General features: G+C 33.5%; 2 protein-coding genes across 2 annotated transcripts; one reads left to right on the forward strand and one right to left on the reverse strand.

The window, feature by feature from the left end:
- The first annotated feature begins 704 nt into the window (after positions 1–704).
- On the forward strand, positions 705–4,673 carry LOC109010536 (E3 ubiquitin-protein ligase At3g02290-like). The gene is made up of 5 exons (XM_018991406.2): positions 705–930; positions 1,651–2,037; positions 2,560–2,989; positions 3,849–3,958; positions 4,273–4,673. Exons 2-5 carry the CDS (start codon positions 1,918–1,920, stop codon positions 4,297–4,299), a joined length of 687 nt encoding a protein of 228 aa, XP_018846951.1. The 5' UTR covers positions 705–930; positions 1,651–1,917; the 3' UTR covers positions 4,300–4,673.
- Positions 4,674–7,298: 2,625 nt separating this feature from the next.
- Positions 7,299–16,242, reverse strand: LOC109010535 (truncated transcription factor CAULIFLOWER A-like). Its single transcript, XM_018991405.2, has 8 exons — positions 15,843–16,242; positions 10,447–10,528; positions 9,949–10,019; positions 9,348–9,447; positions 9,182–9,223; positions 8,027–8,068; positions 7,866–7,954; positions 7,299–7,692 (listed from the first exon to the last, which is right to left on the reverse strand). The coding sequence occupies exons 1-8, from the start codon at positions 16,025–16,027 to the stop codon at positions 7,554–7,556; spliced, it is 750 nt and encodes a 249-aa protein (XP_018846950.1). The 5' UTR covers positions 16,028–16,242; the 3' UTR covers positions 7,299–7,553.
- Between the last annotated feature and the right edge of the window lie 235 nt (positions 16,243–16,477).

Raw genomic sequence — 16,477 nt, forward strand, 5'->3', positions numbered from 1 at the left:
ATATTCTATAACTATAAAAATCATTTCTCTCTCTTGAAATGATTTAGGCAATAAAAAAATAAGGTCTAGACACGATAATTAGAGGTGATTTTCCTACTTGAACCTATTATATCAGCATTTTATCAACTGAAAACCGGACATAAGAGATTAGAAGAAGCTGTTGGTGGGAGATGAGGCATTAACTTTATTAGTAATATTAGCATCACATATATTTTTTTTAAAATTTGAAATTCACTAATTATTTAAATTTTATATACACTAAATAATAATCCTACAGTTGGATGAATCAATAAAATTTAACAATCTCTTCGTATGGATGGAAAGAGATTTTCATACGCATTTTATTATTTTTCGTATAAATATTATATTAATATTTGTATTTAAAACATGTGATTAAAGAAAAGTCGTATATGTCAAGAGTTTGAAGGCATGATGATATATGATTCGGTTCTTTAAATAAAAAATTTAGGTTCGAAATCTCTCACTTAATTAAAAAAAAAATGTCCAATACCGATAATAATAATTTTCTGATTCTAATACAAGATAATCCCAAATGTGCCCGCTTCCTCTACGTATTAGAACCGTATGCCAAGCCTGAATTGAAATCTCTATGTGTAAAAGCATGTCAGATTAAAGAAAAAGAAAAAGAAAAAGAAAATAAAAACAAAACATTATTTTAAATATTAATTTAGTAAAGTTGGATTAGATTCCTCACAATCCAACCACCGGCAGGGATAGACAAAAACATAGGAGAACTTTATTCCGCGCTTTCACAGGTTTCCTCGCCGAAAAATCCAAACGCACGCACAAAATCGCACAAAACCCATTTTTAGTATCAGATTTTCGAAGCACCTAATCCGAGCGGCGAGCCCACAATTAAAACTAGATAAAGATAACATCTTTCTTCTCCCTCCGGTCAGCTTCCTGGAGGTAAATTTCTGACCTTTTCTTTCATCGATTTCTCCCTCTATTACTTGTGATTTTCATTTTAATTCATTCATTTTTTGGTTCTTTGGTTTTGATAATCTCCAATGGGTTTCTGTTATTTTGAAAATTTTTTCGTGTTTCTCTGGGTCGATCATTTTCTTCTGATAGGATTTATCCTCGATTTCCAATGCTATGTATTTTTCCAAAAGTCGGTGTCTTTTCATTGAATACATGTGTTTTGCCTTAATTGCATATCGTCCGATTGTGCAATAAGCATGATAATCGTCTTTGTTTTTGTGCGGCTTTTCCTATTGGACGATGTGGTACCATTCCTAGCAACGAAAGGAGAGTTTTTGGTTAAATTGAAGGGAAACACGAAAAAAGTGAAAATTTGGACGGCAAAAAGTTTTCTCATATTTCCCCTTTTGATATATAAATTTTGCACCGATTGTTGGTTTGTGGCAATACAGCTGCAATCGAACACCAAAAAATACTTTATCATCTGTGCATGTATATTGAAATAAAACAGAATGTGGTGGCAATAGTTTGATTATACTACGAACTGTGAGAGCTCCGATTGGATTATTAGAGATTGGCTTCTAGATTCTGTAAATGGAATTACTTATTTCGGTTTTCAATTTGGTTTGAGGACAGCGTTTTCAGCTCTTTCTCATTTCTATAGTTCGCATAATTGTTTAATGCTATTATTTTCTTTTTCTACAGGTTATAAAATCTATCCATAAGCAAGCCAGAAAAACCTCAAAGGCATTCGTATTTTTAATTTGAAGAGGGAGGGTACTGGTTTGCGAGGGAAGTGGGACTTCTGCAAGCTGAGCGTCCTTTCTCGTTCTTCATTTATCAAAGTAGAATTACTTCTATAAGATTATTTTGAGCTTGACATATATACATATTACAATTGGTATCTGTTGATGAGATTGGGGGGTTGCTGTGGAGGGTTTTAAGTAAAGGAAAGAGATTGCAGCTGGCATAATGGGTGCTGTCTGTTGCTGTTTGAATTCCAACGGTTTTGAAGAATATGTGAATTCAAATAGTCCTGTATATAGAAACTGTATGTGTCTCAGTTGCTTTGTTCAGAACCTTTTAAATGCGGTATGTATTTAAGGTTCCCTTTTTTTTTGGTGAATTCTCTATTTTCTGTATGTTGAGTTACAAATTTTATGTTCAAAACCTGCAGCTACGACTCTGTTACTTAATTGAGAGCTTTTCCTCCATTGCTATGTACTGCTGTTGGGGTCTTTTAGTTTGTTTTCATGTTGTCAAAACCTAAAACTTTTATGTGCAAATAGGTGTCTACATTCCATTTTCTTTTTACAAACAATTTGGCATTATCTGCATGTGGAAAGTTTTTCTTTAACTGCATTAGTCTTGGCGTGCACTTGTATGCTTGAACAAATACACAAACGCATGTTAAAGTGTCTTCTCATTTTTGGAATTTTCACTAGCATTTGTTAATCTGAGTTTGTAGGTCAAGCTTGTTTTAGCACTAGTACACTGAAGCAAATTTTAGTCCTAAATCACTCAAAAAGATTTTAACATTAATGATGAGAATATTCCTTAACTGCGTAAGCCCAGATTTCCTTTAAACTTTTTGTTTTTGTTTTTTGTATGTAGTACACATCACTGTTTAGAAGAGGGGAAGTGCATTCCATCACTTCATCTATTCAGGGGGCAGCGTCTATGACTTCTGCAGCATCACTTGACGACTCTCTATCTGACATGTATCGCTCTCCTCCAAGGCCCCTACCTTACGATGCCGACCCCAGATATTTCTGCTTGCAGCGGGATGGACTGCTTTCAAGACGTGAGAAGAGCTCAAGTCATTCACACGAGGAGACTGAACCTCTAAGAAGTGATGTTGATGCAGATCATATGGAATCTTTCAATTCAGGAGACAAATGGAATGAATCTGCTTGTGAAGATGGATCCAAAGAATATCTTTCTAGGTCCTCACTCAAGCTCTCACAGGCAAATACTAATATTGGAGTGGGGAGCATTTTTACATCAGCAGAAGATGAGGATGTCTGTCCTACATGTCTCGAAGGTATTTTTTTTTCAATTCTTATTATTTTTTATTACGTGAAACGTCTCCAAAGTAGGACCTTTCAAGCCCACTCTTGGGGAGCAAACTCCAAATACAGAACCATGTGTCAGGTACTCGAGGGAACTCATAGTGAGGGATCAAATTCAGGATGTTTGAATCTACAGCTCATCCCAAGCCTACCTTTTATCATTAGGCTGCACCCTGACGGGTCTTAATTTATTTTTATATTTGCATTCAGATTGTGGAAAACCTATAATTATGGTATCTTTCCTGTTAACACAGAGACATCCTAAAATATGCTAAAGCTAGATTGGGCAGTAAATGATTTTTTTTTTTCCATTTTCTTGTACACCTTTCTGCAGAACCAGATGTTTGTGGGGTTCACCAGTTTTTGAGATTAAATAAAGTCACGTTTACTTTTCAAAAAAGTATCCATGTTCTCTCAAACAATATTTAGAATTGGCAAAGTCAGAATTTCTTCAGCAGCCTGACCAAAAAGGGTAAATTTCTGTAACATGGAAACTGAGGCATACTGAATGAACGGTTTCATTCAGTTTACATCTCTCTTAACAATTTTCATCTTTTCACTTAATTGGGCTTGAAGGATGGAGGCAAAGATTTGTTAATTGCAAAGAAATATCAATACGAGTGCTACCTTTTTTTATAAGTTCAATACAGAGTTCTACCGTACCAGACAGAGGGCATATAAGCCAATCTGGAAATCCTAAGCAACGTTTTGTGGATTTGTGCTTGTTATATTCAACAGGCCAATTATCTTTGAAAATGTACTCTTATGAAGATATCTTTTGATGTATAAAATTTCACGGTTTTAACTTTTAAACTTACATTTGGTGCGCAGAATATACTCAAGAGAACCCTAAGATAATGACCAAGTGCTGTCATCATTTTCACCTGGGTTGCATTTATGAATGGATGGAGAGAAGTGAAAGCTGTCCAGTTTGTGGCAAGGTACAAGTACAACTTCTTCTCTTTGTTTGTCCATTACATTCATAGATACATAGTTATACATACGTACGTACATACATGCATTCATACATATATGCATGCATACACATCACTATATGTGTGGGTTTGGCTCTTCAACTTGATAATTTAAGAGCCAAAAATGAGAGAGACAGACAAAATAGATGGTGATTTGTGGCCATAAACTGTAATTTCCCCAAAAAAAAATTATTTGTCCTGGAAAATTGGAAATGAAACAAATTATGCTGCCTGAATCTCTATTCATTCTGACTTTCCATTTATTGGATCGACTTCATTAGGTGATGGTATTCGATGAAACAACATGATCTTGATTGAAAGGTCTGCGTTGTGGAGGAAGCAAGCAGCACAACGAGAGGAAACCAAAAAGTGTACTCATTGTGAATACTGCACACTGAAGTGTTTGTTGTCCATGGTAAATATAACAAATTGTTTTCATATCCTTTGTTGTGAGCACATTCTGTTCCAAATGTTGCTGGATCCCCCCAGTTTATAGTTGGGAAAAACACTTGCAAGTATAGTTGAGATACGGCCGTATTTTCGCAAAATAACATTGTACAGTGTTGTGAATGGACCGTGGAGAAGTGGAGCGTTTCGACTCCCGCCGGTTGTATAGTTTGTGTACTTTGTTACGTTGCATTGTTGGTTCTATCAAAATTAGCTCGGATAGGGATTGGCTTCATTTTTGTAATAGTAATGTTATACATTACACTCTCATCCTATTTTAATCATACTAAGTAGTATATGGCACATTCATCACCATTAGATGATAAAGAAGCATGCAATAAATGATCATTTAATGGTGAAAAATGTGTCACATACTACTTAGTGGGATGATAGTATGGTGTATAGAATTTTCCTTTTTATAATTGTTGTTATTTTCTCAGCCATAAGGATCATCGGCTTTATTATTTTTTTAGGGGTTGGCCCAAGTGAAGGTCTTAGTCTTGGGGTATCACTCCCTTCAAGGTCTAAGATTCAATACCTAATGGGTACAAACAATCATTTGGAGTCACACTCCTGATAAAAAGTTAGCGATTTAACCAGTTTCGTATAGGAAAAGTTTTGAGAGTGCTGTGTACGGGATTGAGATTTACTTTGTAGGGGTGGGTTCGAAGGGTCTGCTTTGAAGAGGTTTTCTAAAAAAAAAACAAGGGAATTAGGGACGTTCAAATCTGTTTGTGTTATCATTGTGCGCATAGGAGTGGTGATAAGAGAGAGGCCTCGGAAGCATGAATAGTGAGGAAAAGAAGTGAACCCATTATTGGATATACTAGCTTATTAGTTATTACATCTTTGTTGCTTTCTCTCTGGTTCAGAAACTTTGGGACGTACGATTACGAAATATGGGAAAAGAAGTAACTAATGGAGATTTATCTTCCAAGGATGTTGACAGTACTGTTAAATTCCAAACAGAAGTGTCAAATTACATTTCCCAATATTCATTAATAGGATACCTGCTAGCTATATATATATATGGTACGTACTGCAAACACATGCAGAAAGTATCGAACGATCGAAGGCTGTGTAACCTACATATAATGAAGAAAAAACCTTCAATGCGGATGTTAGAAGAACCGAATCAAGATCCTTAAGAATTTGAAGCCATTAAGAAGAAGAGAGATAGAGAGAGATATGAGATGTATCTAAATGCTAAGATGTATCCGTTATTTTCAAAATTGGAATGCATGGGAATCGTTGCCATTTTTTTATTCAAGTAGAAAACCAACACAACGAGTCTGGCGCGCTGCTTTCCATCTCCTACCTCGCTGGACTTCTTCGACATTTTTTAGAACTTCTAGTATGCTGCTACGCTAGTTTTGGAGGAAGAAAAAAGCAAGTGTAAAATTAACTAATTAAATATCCAATGAACCTTTCATGTTGCCATCAAGAAATCGTAGGAAATTGGAAGGAAAATCTAAATATTCTAGTTGATTCGACACCACCTAATTATAACAAGAAAAATTCTATTCCTAAACCTCATACACCACACACACACCATCATTTTTATATATTTTTTTAATTTTATTCTCTTATTAAATATATGGTATATGAATTATGAGTAAAATAATTTAATTATTTTAAGAATAATAAAATCAAAAAAAACTTTAAAAAAATAAAAATAAATAAAAAAAATTATGGTGTGTGGTGTGTGGGCTTATGAATAGCAATGCTCATTATAACAATCCAAAGAACTTCTAGTGGTCTAGCTGTAATTTGTTTGGGACAACTTCCAAAAAAAGGTCGGTTGTGACCATGTTAATTAGATTAAGAACAAAGAATGCAAGGTTGAGGTGCATCTTACATATATATATATATATGGGGACTTGTTATGTCTAATTATCCTTTTCTTAAGTAGTTCTGCAATTTCTGCTTGGCAGAATTCTAAAGTCTTGCTATTCATTTGAATAGCAGTGACTTTAGTCGTAATATTTTTCTCATCAAATCCTTTGATATAGGGAAGAGAAACGATGTGTTTCTTTCTATACCAAAAAGTATTGGGTAAATCATAACAAACATAAATAATCAAACGTTTGTTAAAATCATCAATTTTTGAAAGCAATAAAGGGGAAGATAATTGATCTGAAATCTTTTTATACTTGATCTCCTATTGGAGGAAATTCAAATGTTTTTCTTTTACAAGAATTAAAGATTTCAAACTTTTATCTTGATCAATCTTAAAACGAGAATCACATTTAAATTTAACTTTCTGGGCGAAATGATCGGTAGTAATATCATCTTTCTCAGTAAAAAAGAGATATAAAGAAGAAATAAAAGGAATACCTAAAATCACTTTGTCAAACATATTTTTGACCAAAACAGAAGGTATTTTAAAACAAACATTGTTCTGGCAAACATGAGCATTGTTGAGCTCATAATTGATCTTCATTTGAGATCCATTTGCCGAAAACAATTTCTCAGTTGATTTCTCAAAGTATTTGTTAGGGATTAATCCTTCCTGAATGTAGTTCAGGTTGGATCTGGAGTTAATCATAGCAACTACAGAGAAATGAAAATCACGGGAAACAACAATAATAACGCTCGAAAACCATTTAGGAGGAATAGTTTGACTGATCAAATAGATGTGATTATCAGAGGTCAATTCACGTTGACTTGAACCAGAATCATTTGTTTGCTCATTGTCAGAAGGAATATCCTGATCAAGTTGTTTATCAATTTTAAATAACAAAAATTTTTGTTTCAAAACTTCATTTTCAGATTCAAGGTTGTTAACATCATATCTGAATTCAACACACACACACACACACATATATATATATATATATATATATATATATGCAAAGTACGTAGCAAATACTGTCAAAATTATTTGTTCAGTCCATGGCTAGCATGCTTGGTAGCCACGGTCATATACATGTAGTACTTTGAGCTCTTAGGCTTAAAACTATAATTTGTTGATTCGAAACGGTGAAGTCGAGATCTCGAAATACTTCTCAATTTCCGAAACAGAGAGATGGGGTTGAAGCGGAACAACGTCATATTGAACTTTTCAAGGAATGCTAGAACTGTCATCTGTTCCACTTCCAAAGCTGGCCATTAATTATGGGGTGGCTCTCGAAGAGTCTCTATAACCATTCATGACATGGTGAAGCATCCAAGGTGGCATGAGGGTAGTGGTACTTCTAGGCTGAGTCTGAGCTCCAGCATCTTCATCCATTGTCGTTGCCTGGAAAGTCCCTCTGCATAATTTATTTAAGAAAATCTACATATATATTAGATCAGCTAATAATTAAGAGTTGTTGAATAATGAGAGATCAATCTAGCCTAATTAATGTGGCCTGCGTGGAGGTTGCTTCAACCCATTAACCACAGCCGTGCTAGCTGTTTGAAAGAGCTATGAAAGAGAGAGTACCCGATTGTTAAAGGTAGGAGTGCTAGCGTCAATGGTGGTGGCTGCTCTCGGCCATGTGCATGCTCGCTTAGTGCTTCATTTTCCTTGAGCTATTTTTCATAAAAATAAATGTTTATAAACATGCGGCGGCCATAATCCTAGATCAGAGTAGATTAATTTACCTGTTTAACTAGCAATTTGTTTTGCTCCTGCAAGGCTTTTTCCTGTACGAAAGGCCACAACGTACTAGCTCAGTTTACATTTAGAACAGATTAAGGCTGCATTTGGATGTTTAACTGAGCTGAGCTGAGTTTTTTATGAATATTATTGAGTTGAGCAGGTGGAGTGAGTTATGTGAGACTTATCTAAACTGAGTTTAGATGTATTTGAATGTTAAGATGAATTTAGTATTATTTATAAAAAATTAAAAAATATTGTAGGTCCCACATATAAAGATGCATTGAGTTGAAAAATGTTGCAAGTCTCACATGCATGTAAGAAGGTTTTGAATTGAGATGAGTTTAATAATTTAAAAGTTTGATATTTAGATGTTAGACTTAATTTAAAATTAGACTGAACTAAGTTGATCTCAACTAAATCTTGTAACCAAATGGGGCCTAAATAGAAAATATACTCACCTCATCATTCTATTCTTATCTCGTTACGAGGAGATGACACTATCCATTCATCTTTGAAATATTTAAAAAAGATAAAAAGTCAAGAATGATCCAATAGCAATGAAAAGTATCACAGTTATAAAGTGGAATAGGAATATAATATATATATAACAATATATGTTCGTCCTAGTGTATGTATTTATATATATATATATATATATATATATATATATATATGCCTAGCTTGCGAAATGCTAAAAAGAGTTATGCTACAAGTATGGGCACAAGCAAAAGAAAATTAGACAAGGACCACTCACAGTTTTATTACTGTTCATCCCATTGTTCCCCCTTATACCTACGATTTTCCCATTAAATAAATATAGTTGCTGTTGAAGTTCTATTATGTACATTTCATGGCCTACCCATATTATATACAACTGGATTAAGTCCGAACTAGCCTCAATATGCATTCCCTCAAAATCTCTAGTCAGCATGCACGGTAATCATAGACTTCTAATTTTCAGTATTAAAAACTTTAAAAATTTCAATCCAAAACAAATCAAAATCTCATCAATATTAAGTTTTGAAAGACTATCTTTCACACTCGAAGTCCCCCCCCCCCCCCCCAAAAAAAAATAAAAATAAATAAAAGCAACCTATACAATCAACATGAAATACATATCTGTGTGTGCACGCGCGCATGTGTGTAACCATCTTTACCTTCTTCTGCAGCTCCATAATAGATTCATCGATAAGTTTGTTCTGCATAAGCCAAATTGATGTCATATGTTGAGTACGTATAAATCTAAATCAATCGATCAAGTTTGCAAGTTTCTTGAATTAATGATGCCATGCATAAAGACTTCAAAAGGAGCTATATGTTCACCTTTCTTGTTCGTATGCGCTTCAGACCTAGATCAAGCTGTTGCTCAATATTACGGAGCTCCCTTATACTTAAGGGATCCAGATCTCCTCCCAAGAAGTTGCTGCATCACTCAATTTATAAGATGTCTCATGAGTCTCATGATCAAGACCCTCTTGATTGTTGGCCAATGCCTTTCGCAAATCAAGATGCATATATGTAATCACATGGATTTAGCAATTTATGTGCCTGCAGGCCGTACGTAGTACTGTATGTATTTGTATATATGATGCCCAACATCTGATCAAACCAACATAACAGACTAACTTTGCGAAAATCCATTGGACTTAAAAGCATTCCTCCGGTCATTATATTATGTACATATTTTGCTATAGGTAGAGAATCGACTCTCCTTGAAATAATTAATTCATTGTGTAAGATATCATAATTTCTGGTGAACCCTTTTGCTGTAAATTAATCCGATTCTCTAAATTATACTCATACGAAGGCATTAGTTGCCGACTCTTCATGCATGATCGTAACTGCTATGCTAGCTAGGGGAGAATATTGTTTTTGTACATTCAATAGATATATATGCTACGGAAACTGATCAGCTGATCATTACCTTATGTTCCTTTGTAAAACTTCATTTCTGGCAAAAAGCCTGGGGACCTGATCCAGAGACCTGCAGCTTCCCTGGACAGTATTCGAATTAGGGTTATATAAATCACTGCCTATAACAAACAATAACAATATTGCAGCAAAAGATCGTCGTCAGTTGATGGATCATAGAGCTAGCTGCCCACCAGAGCATTAATTATTCAATAAAGCTCTTATACATATATGTACTCTTCAGACACTGAAATGTAAAATTAGTGGCCAGTAGTTGTTTAACGCAAATTTCAAATTATGATGAGATGTCAACTTGAATACATAAGCAAAACATTACTTGACGAAAAATTTAAAAACAAAAACCCGGAAAAAGCCACATGCAAGATCTTGGGTTGAATGGACGCAAAATATTAGTTAATACCATATATTTAAGCCATGCATCATGTTGTCTTGTTTAAATTAATTAGGACATATATATTTCGCATATATATTAATGGCCATGCATGCGTACCTGTGGTTGAGAATCATGAGTTGCGACAAGCGGCCGTTCAGCATGTGAATACCTTTCATATCGTTCCAGGATCCTCTCCATGCTGTCAAAAAACAATGTATTCAGTTTAAATAGATTAAAGCTAGCCTTTTACGATCAGCTAGTTAGAAGATTGTTGAGGATCCCTTTTATCCATTTTGTCATAGAGAGGAAGAATCTGTAATGCATGTGCTATGGGAGTGTTCTGCAGCTAATGTTCATATCTGGGCAAATGGTTTAAGTGGGGTTCAAAAGTGGAAAAGGGAAGGAGGTGATCATTTTTTGTTGCTATGGGAGAAGTTGATGATGGGAGCCCTTGAGAAAGTAAAACTAGAAGAGATAGCTGTCCAGTTTAGAAAAGTTTGGTTGAGAAGGAACACTTTTGTTTTTGAAAAAAGACTTACTTGTCCAAAAAAATTGTTATCAATAGCAATTGAGACCCTGGAGAACTTTAAACAGGCAAACAAAAGGCAAAGAACAGAAGATCAGCAGGTTGTAAATACAGTTAATAAGGCAAGTTGGGTTAGACCTGTAGCAGAGTTTGTAAAAGTGAATTGTGATGTATCTTTGGATATGAAGAATAGGAGAATGGGGATGGGATTGATTATTAGAGATGAGAATGGAGAGGCATTGCTTGCAGCTTGTGACATGAGTAGGATGAATGTGCAGACAACTAAGTAGCAGAATGTCAAGCTTTGTGGAAGGCATTGCAGGTATGCAGTGAACTCAATATTCAGAAAGCTATATTCGAATAAGATGCAAAGGCAATCATAATGGTTGTGAAGTGTGAAGAAGAAAATATGTCTTACTTTGGTCCTTTAATTGATGACATTTGGAATGTATTGAAGAGTATGAAGGGTTGGTTTTTACAGTTTGATTATAGAGAAAAGAACATTGTTGCTCATAATTTGGCAAAGGCTGCCTTAAATTAGTTGAGGAAAAAGTTTGGATTCATGAAGAAGTTCCCAATTTCATTGTAAATAGTCTGGAAAATGATAGAAGATGTATGCAAGAAATTCATATATGAAATACTAAGGTTTTATTCAAAAAAAAAAAAAAAAAAGATCAGCTAGTTAGAACATTAAAAATAAATACACTGCATAATACTTGATTATAATAAACAACTCAAAATAGCAGCTGAAAATGTTTAGAGCTAGGTTGAAGACCGACTAGGAAAGTAATCATATTAAGGTAAAGAGTTTAACTACTTTACATGCTAGTTAGGATTTTGATCACAGATCAGAGCAGCAAGATTATAAGATGAGGTTCAAAATTAAAACTTAGTATATATATACAAGCTGTAACCAAGTGAACAAACAATTAACATAATTAATTATAACTTTGATTTTATTTTTCAGACCTAGTTTTAAGTACTTATTTATCAACAGACCTCCATGAGTTTTCATATTTTATAACTTTTTAATTGTGAATAGTCTTGAATATATAACATTCTCAAAACTAATGCTAGTGACTTTTTTCTTTAATACTAATTACTGTTGTGGCTTGATGAACTCGTGACATGATCCCTTTTGTAACTATATATTTATAAATATGAAAAATACTTTAGTCACAAATTAAAAAATAATTACACAAAAATAAACTTACAAACTGATGTGGCTTGATGTGATACGTACATTAGATTGTAAAGTTATTTTTATTATAAAGTAGATCTAATGGATTCCATGAAGCCACATCAATTTGTAGGTTTACTTTGTATAATCTTTTTATGTTTATAGAAGTTTTCTTATAATATATATCTGCTAATTACGATCATATAGAAAAAGTCATTTGGACAAAGTATCAATAATTTAGTAGTTAATTGTTTTTATCTATATTATATGCAGCCAGTTAATATTGTTTACATGCATGAGTGGTAGTGAGCATCAGAACCAATAGATCATGGAAGGTTATGGCTACGGAGTTGGAAAGAAAGGATGGAACACTAGTAGTACTGTTGATGGTGCATGTAGATCATGATCCCAATTAAAGATATTAGTAGATCGAAGATCCAAAGATGAGATTAGTGAATCATGTAATTAAGGTGTAAATAGAATAGTAAAAGTCTAGATGAAATTATATTATTGGTAGTAATAGTAAAACTCTAGAATGGTAAAATTCTAAGGGGTTGTTTGGGAAGCTATAAGATGATATACATCTCAAAACTTTTCATAATTTCATTCTCAAATATTATTCAAATACAAAACACTTTTTAGTTTTAAATCTTTAACTTTTTTATCTAATCCTTACTTAATCATTATAATTTTTCCAAACTTCCAAATTAATCAAACACAAAAAATAATACAACTTTTTCAAAATAAAAATAAAATTCAAAATTTTAACTTTATAATATTTTTATTCAAGTTTTTCTCTCTTATTTCTCAAAACCCAATAAAACATCTTGATTCAAACTATATCACTATTATTCACAAACCATTTCAATACTATTTACAGAATCTTTATCTCATCACTTTACCCAAACATGCCCTAAATCTAGTAGATTGAACAAGATTCCTTCATGGGGGATTCCTGGTTTGACGATGCTGAATTGGCAGATTCCACATAGGTAGCATTGGACTACTTCAAGAAGGCAAATAAGCACAAAAAGGATGGAAAATTTTGAAGATTGCTTGGATTTAGACAATATTACGCACATGTCGGTGTTAGTATTTTGACTATAACTTTGGATATGGGTATCAAAATCATGTATACGATCCCAATTCAAAAAGCTCTTTTCGGCACGAACGTCATGGTCACCATGTTAAGTCTGATGGTTCCCAGTTTGACCCATAAATCAGTCATTTTTCCTTTCGAATCGTCGATTTAAGTTATTTTTGTCTTTTATAGTAATATTTTGTTGTCACTTTTAGAGAAGACTCTTATTCCAGTTTAAGCTAGATCTTTTGTGAGACCCTTATTTTATTACGTATTTTATTTTTATGCAATAATTGAGATTTTGCCTTTTCAGATAAAATTTTCAAAATCTCGAATTGCTTTGGCTATTTCAGCCCAACTTGTGGGCTTCAGAATCAGTTTTTGAATTTTATAAATAAACCATAATCTTAGAGTTTTCTCTTTGTTTTGCATCATTTCTCAATCTCAATATCTAGTTTTTGTTGGTTAACTAGCCACTAAAATAATTCTTACTCTACCCTACGTCTAGTCTTCTAGGATCTATTGTGTGTCAAGATCGAGTGACTCACTCAATGAATCTACAAGATGATGCTTAATTAGTCTACAAAAATTGAAATGAAGCTAGGTTTGGATCAATACAAAAACTATCTCATCTCATCTAATCCTTACAATTTTTTTAAATTTTCATATAAAATATAATAAACAATTCAACTTTTTTAAATTTCAAAACAATAATAATAATTATAATATTAAAAAATAATATTCTAACAATATTTTATTTAACTTTTAACTTTCATTTCAACTCATCTTATTTTAAGTACTCACTATCCAAACCTCCCTTAAGAGATGATATATACAAATCTTAAATATACAAGGTTCGCACAAGCCCGTTATAAAAACATGGACCACACCATCGAAAAGTGTGAAAAACTCATGTTTTTTCTTATAGACCCACAATTTTACAAAACATTTGTATATTTAGAACTTATAAATAAGGTTACACTTTTCAGTAGCGACTCTTTTCAATACCGCGCGCAACTTCTCTTCGAATTAATGTGCAGAAGGTTAAATAGAAAACAGTACATCTATTTGACTGAACATATAATCGTAGTTAATTAGACTTGGATTTTTTATGTGACAGGCCAAGATCAGTATTATTGCTCCCAGAATTATTAATTCACGGGTACATATAACGTACGTAGTCGGTAGTAATTAGTCTCCAACCCTGAACAATAATAAATGCTCTACGTACGTACTGCATGCGCGTTCTAATTAACCTCAGAATTGATCTGAATTGAAGCAGTTTTTACGACCTTTATCATGAATGAGTACTCTTGAAAATATATGAAACCCGGCCAGGACCAAATTATAATTAGTAAGCCCATTGGATAGGCCGATACTAATATTTACTCGTGTTCGATCGAAATTTAAAAAAACAAAAGAAAGTTTGAAGCTCCTAAGAACAAAAAAACCTAACTAAGATTAGATATATATATATATATATATATATATATATTGTGGAGCTTTTCTAACTTTGACAAAAAAAATAAAAAAACCATACAATCATGAATTAGTATACATACCTAGCTAGCTAGCTAGAACCAAAGACATAGTCACATATATATAAATATTCTAGCAGGTCAAGGCCGCTAGCTTAATTCATGCATGGTTTGATCGAAATGAACAAAGATTATATATGCATGGGTTGAAGATCTTAATGGAGATTTTAAATAAACGTACGAACTTTTCATAAGCAGCCGTTTCCACGAATAAAATCATTGAGAAGGCCTCCTCGGCCTCCTTTGTGCACCACCCACATTGGGTACTAGCCAATACACACACACACATATATATACTAGGTTTTAAAACCGAGAACAAGAAAAGAGAGAAAAAACACCACGCCTGATCGTGACACACAGCTCAAGGTGTGTGTGTGTATATATATATTAGTTTCTACTTGCAGTACTGCATATATATATATATATTATATATATATATAGTTAGTAATTAAAATGCCTAAAAGATCAATAGATGCAATGTGGTGTCTGTGAAACATGCATGAGTACTAGTACTACTGATCATTATGAAAATAAAAGATCAATATTTACTGGCATAGTTCAGCTTCTTTATTTTTCTTAGGACATAATAATTCTCTCTTTTGGACTGAACTAATAAAAGATTAATTTTCCATTTTACAAATCTCAGACAGACATTAATTTTACACTTGCATTTTCCAATTAACTTCTTTCTGGTTACAGGCATTGTCTTGATAAGTAAGGTTTTTTTTTTTTTTTTGGTTCCTTCTTGGTAGCTGCGCGCGCCAGAAGAAATATATATAGAAAAAAAATTAAAAAAAAAAATCAGACTTTATTATTAAGGTATATAGAACTCATTCAGCAGGCTGCAGTAGTACTTTCAACTTTGTGTTCGAGAATACTAGGAGACAAAGATGAACTAGCTTAATAATGTTCAAATACAACTAGATCAATATTGTAATTTTGGATGATCTAAATTGATGATATTAATCATGAATATGCAGGCAGCCATGACAAACAAATTAACACACATGATCCCTCGGGGATGACCTAGATTTGACAATTACATTGTGATACCAAGTGACAAAATAGATTAAAAAAATATAAGAAAATTCAGAAGAAAAACTGTAAAATTAATGATGTAACAAACAAATAATTAAGCACCCAGAAAAGAAGATGAAGATTAAACTATAAAGTGTAGAAAGTATGAACCTCGAATTGGAGGAAAACTCAAAGAGCTTTCCTTTGGTGGAGAACACGATCAGAGCTAACTCAACATCGCATAGCACCGAGATCTCATGAGCTTTCTTGAGCAACCCGGTCCGCCGCTTCGAGAACGTCACTTGCCGCCTGATCTTGTTCTCGATTCGCTTGAGCTGAACCCTACCTCTCCCCATTCTTTTGTGAAACCTTTTTATTCTCTCTCTCTCTCTCACTTGAAAAGAAAATCGGAAGTAAAAGGAAAGAACTTATAAAGAAACAAAACCAGCACAAGATTTTCCAAGAAAAAACCCTAAAGTGGGTTCACGAATTCAAGGAGATAAAAAAGAAAAGCATATGATGAATTAGATGATGATAATGAGAGTGGGTGGGCCTCTCAGAGTGGTATGGGTATCTTTCTGTATTTATGTTTAATTATGAAGGGCTTTCGGATGTATTATGGAGCAAAAGCTCCTAAGAGAGAGATCAGAGGAAAACCAACGTTTTTCCATCTACCAGAGTACGTAGTCGGTGGCATTTATTTCTCCAATCAAGTTAAATTATTCAAAAGTTCGCAGTGAGAAGAAGATGATAGAAATTAATGACATTTACAGTAGTAATAGCAAGCGTTGATTGCTCTTTTTTTT

Source organism: Juglans regia, chromosome 10 (assembly GCF_001411555.2).
Source record: "Juglans regia cultivar Chandler chromosome 10, Walnut 2.0, whole genome shotgun sequence".
NCBI classification, from domain to species: domain Eukaryota; kingdom Viridiplantae; phylum Streptophyta; class Magnoliopsida; order Fagales; family Juglandaceae; genus Juglans; species Juglans regia.

Excerpts from the sequence above, each read along its gene's own strand:
- LOC109010536 (XM_018991406.2), top strand. The coding sequence starts at position 1,918 with ATGGGTGCTGTCTGTTGCTGTTTGAATTCCAACGGTTTTGAAGAATAT. Across the intron at positions 2,038-2,559 it reads TTCAGAACCTTTTAAATGCG|TACACATCACTGTTTAGAAG; the intron begins GTATGTATTTAA and ends TTTTGTATGTAG. Across the intron at positions 2,990-3,848 it reads CTGTCCTACATGTCTCGAAG|AATATACTCAAGAGAACCCT; the intron begins GTATTTTTTTTT and ends TTTGGTGCGCAG.
- LOC109010535 (XM_018991405.2), bottom strand. The coding sequence starts at position 16,027 with ATGGGGAGAGGTAGGGTTCAGCTCAAGCGAATCGAGAACAAGATCAGG. Across the intron at positions 10,020-10,446 it reads CTCATGATTCTCAACCACAG|GGAAGCTGCAGGTCTCTGGA; the intron begins GTACGCATGCAT and ends AATACTGTCCAG. Across the intron at positions 8,069-9,181 it reads TTATGGAGCTGCAGAAGAAG|GAAAAAGCCTTGCAGGAGCA; the intron begins GTAAAGATGGTT and ends CCTTTCGTACAG.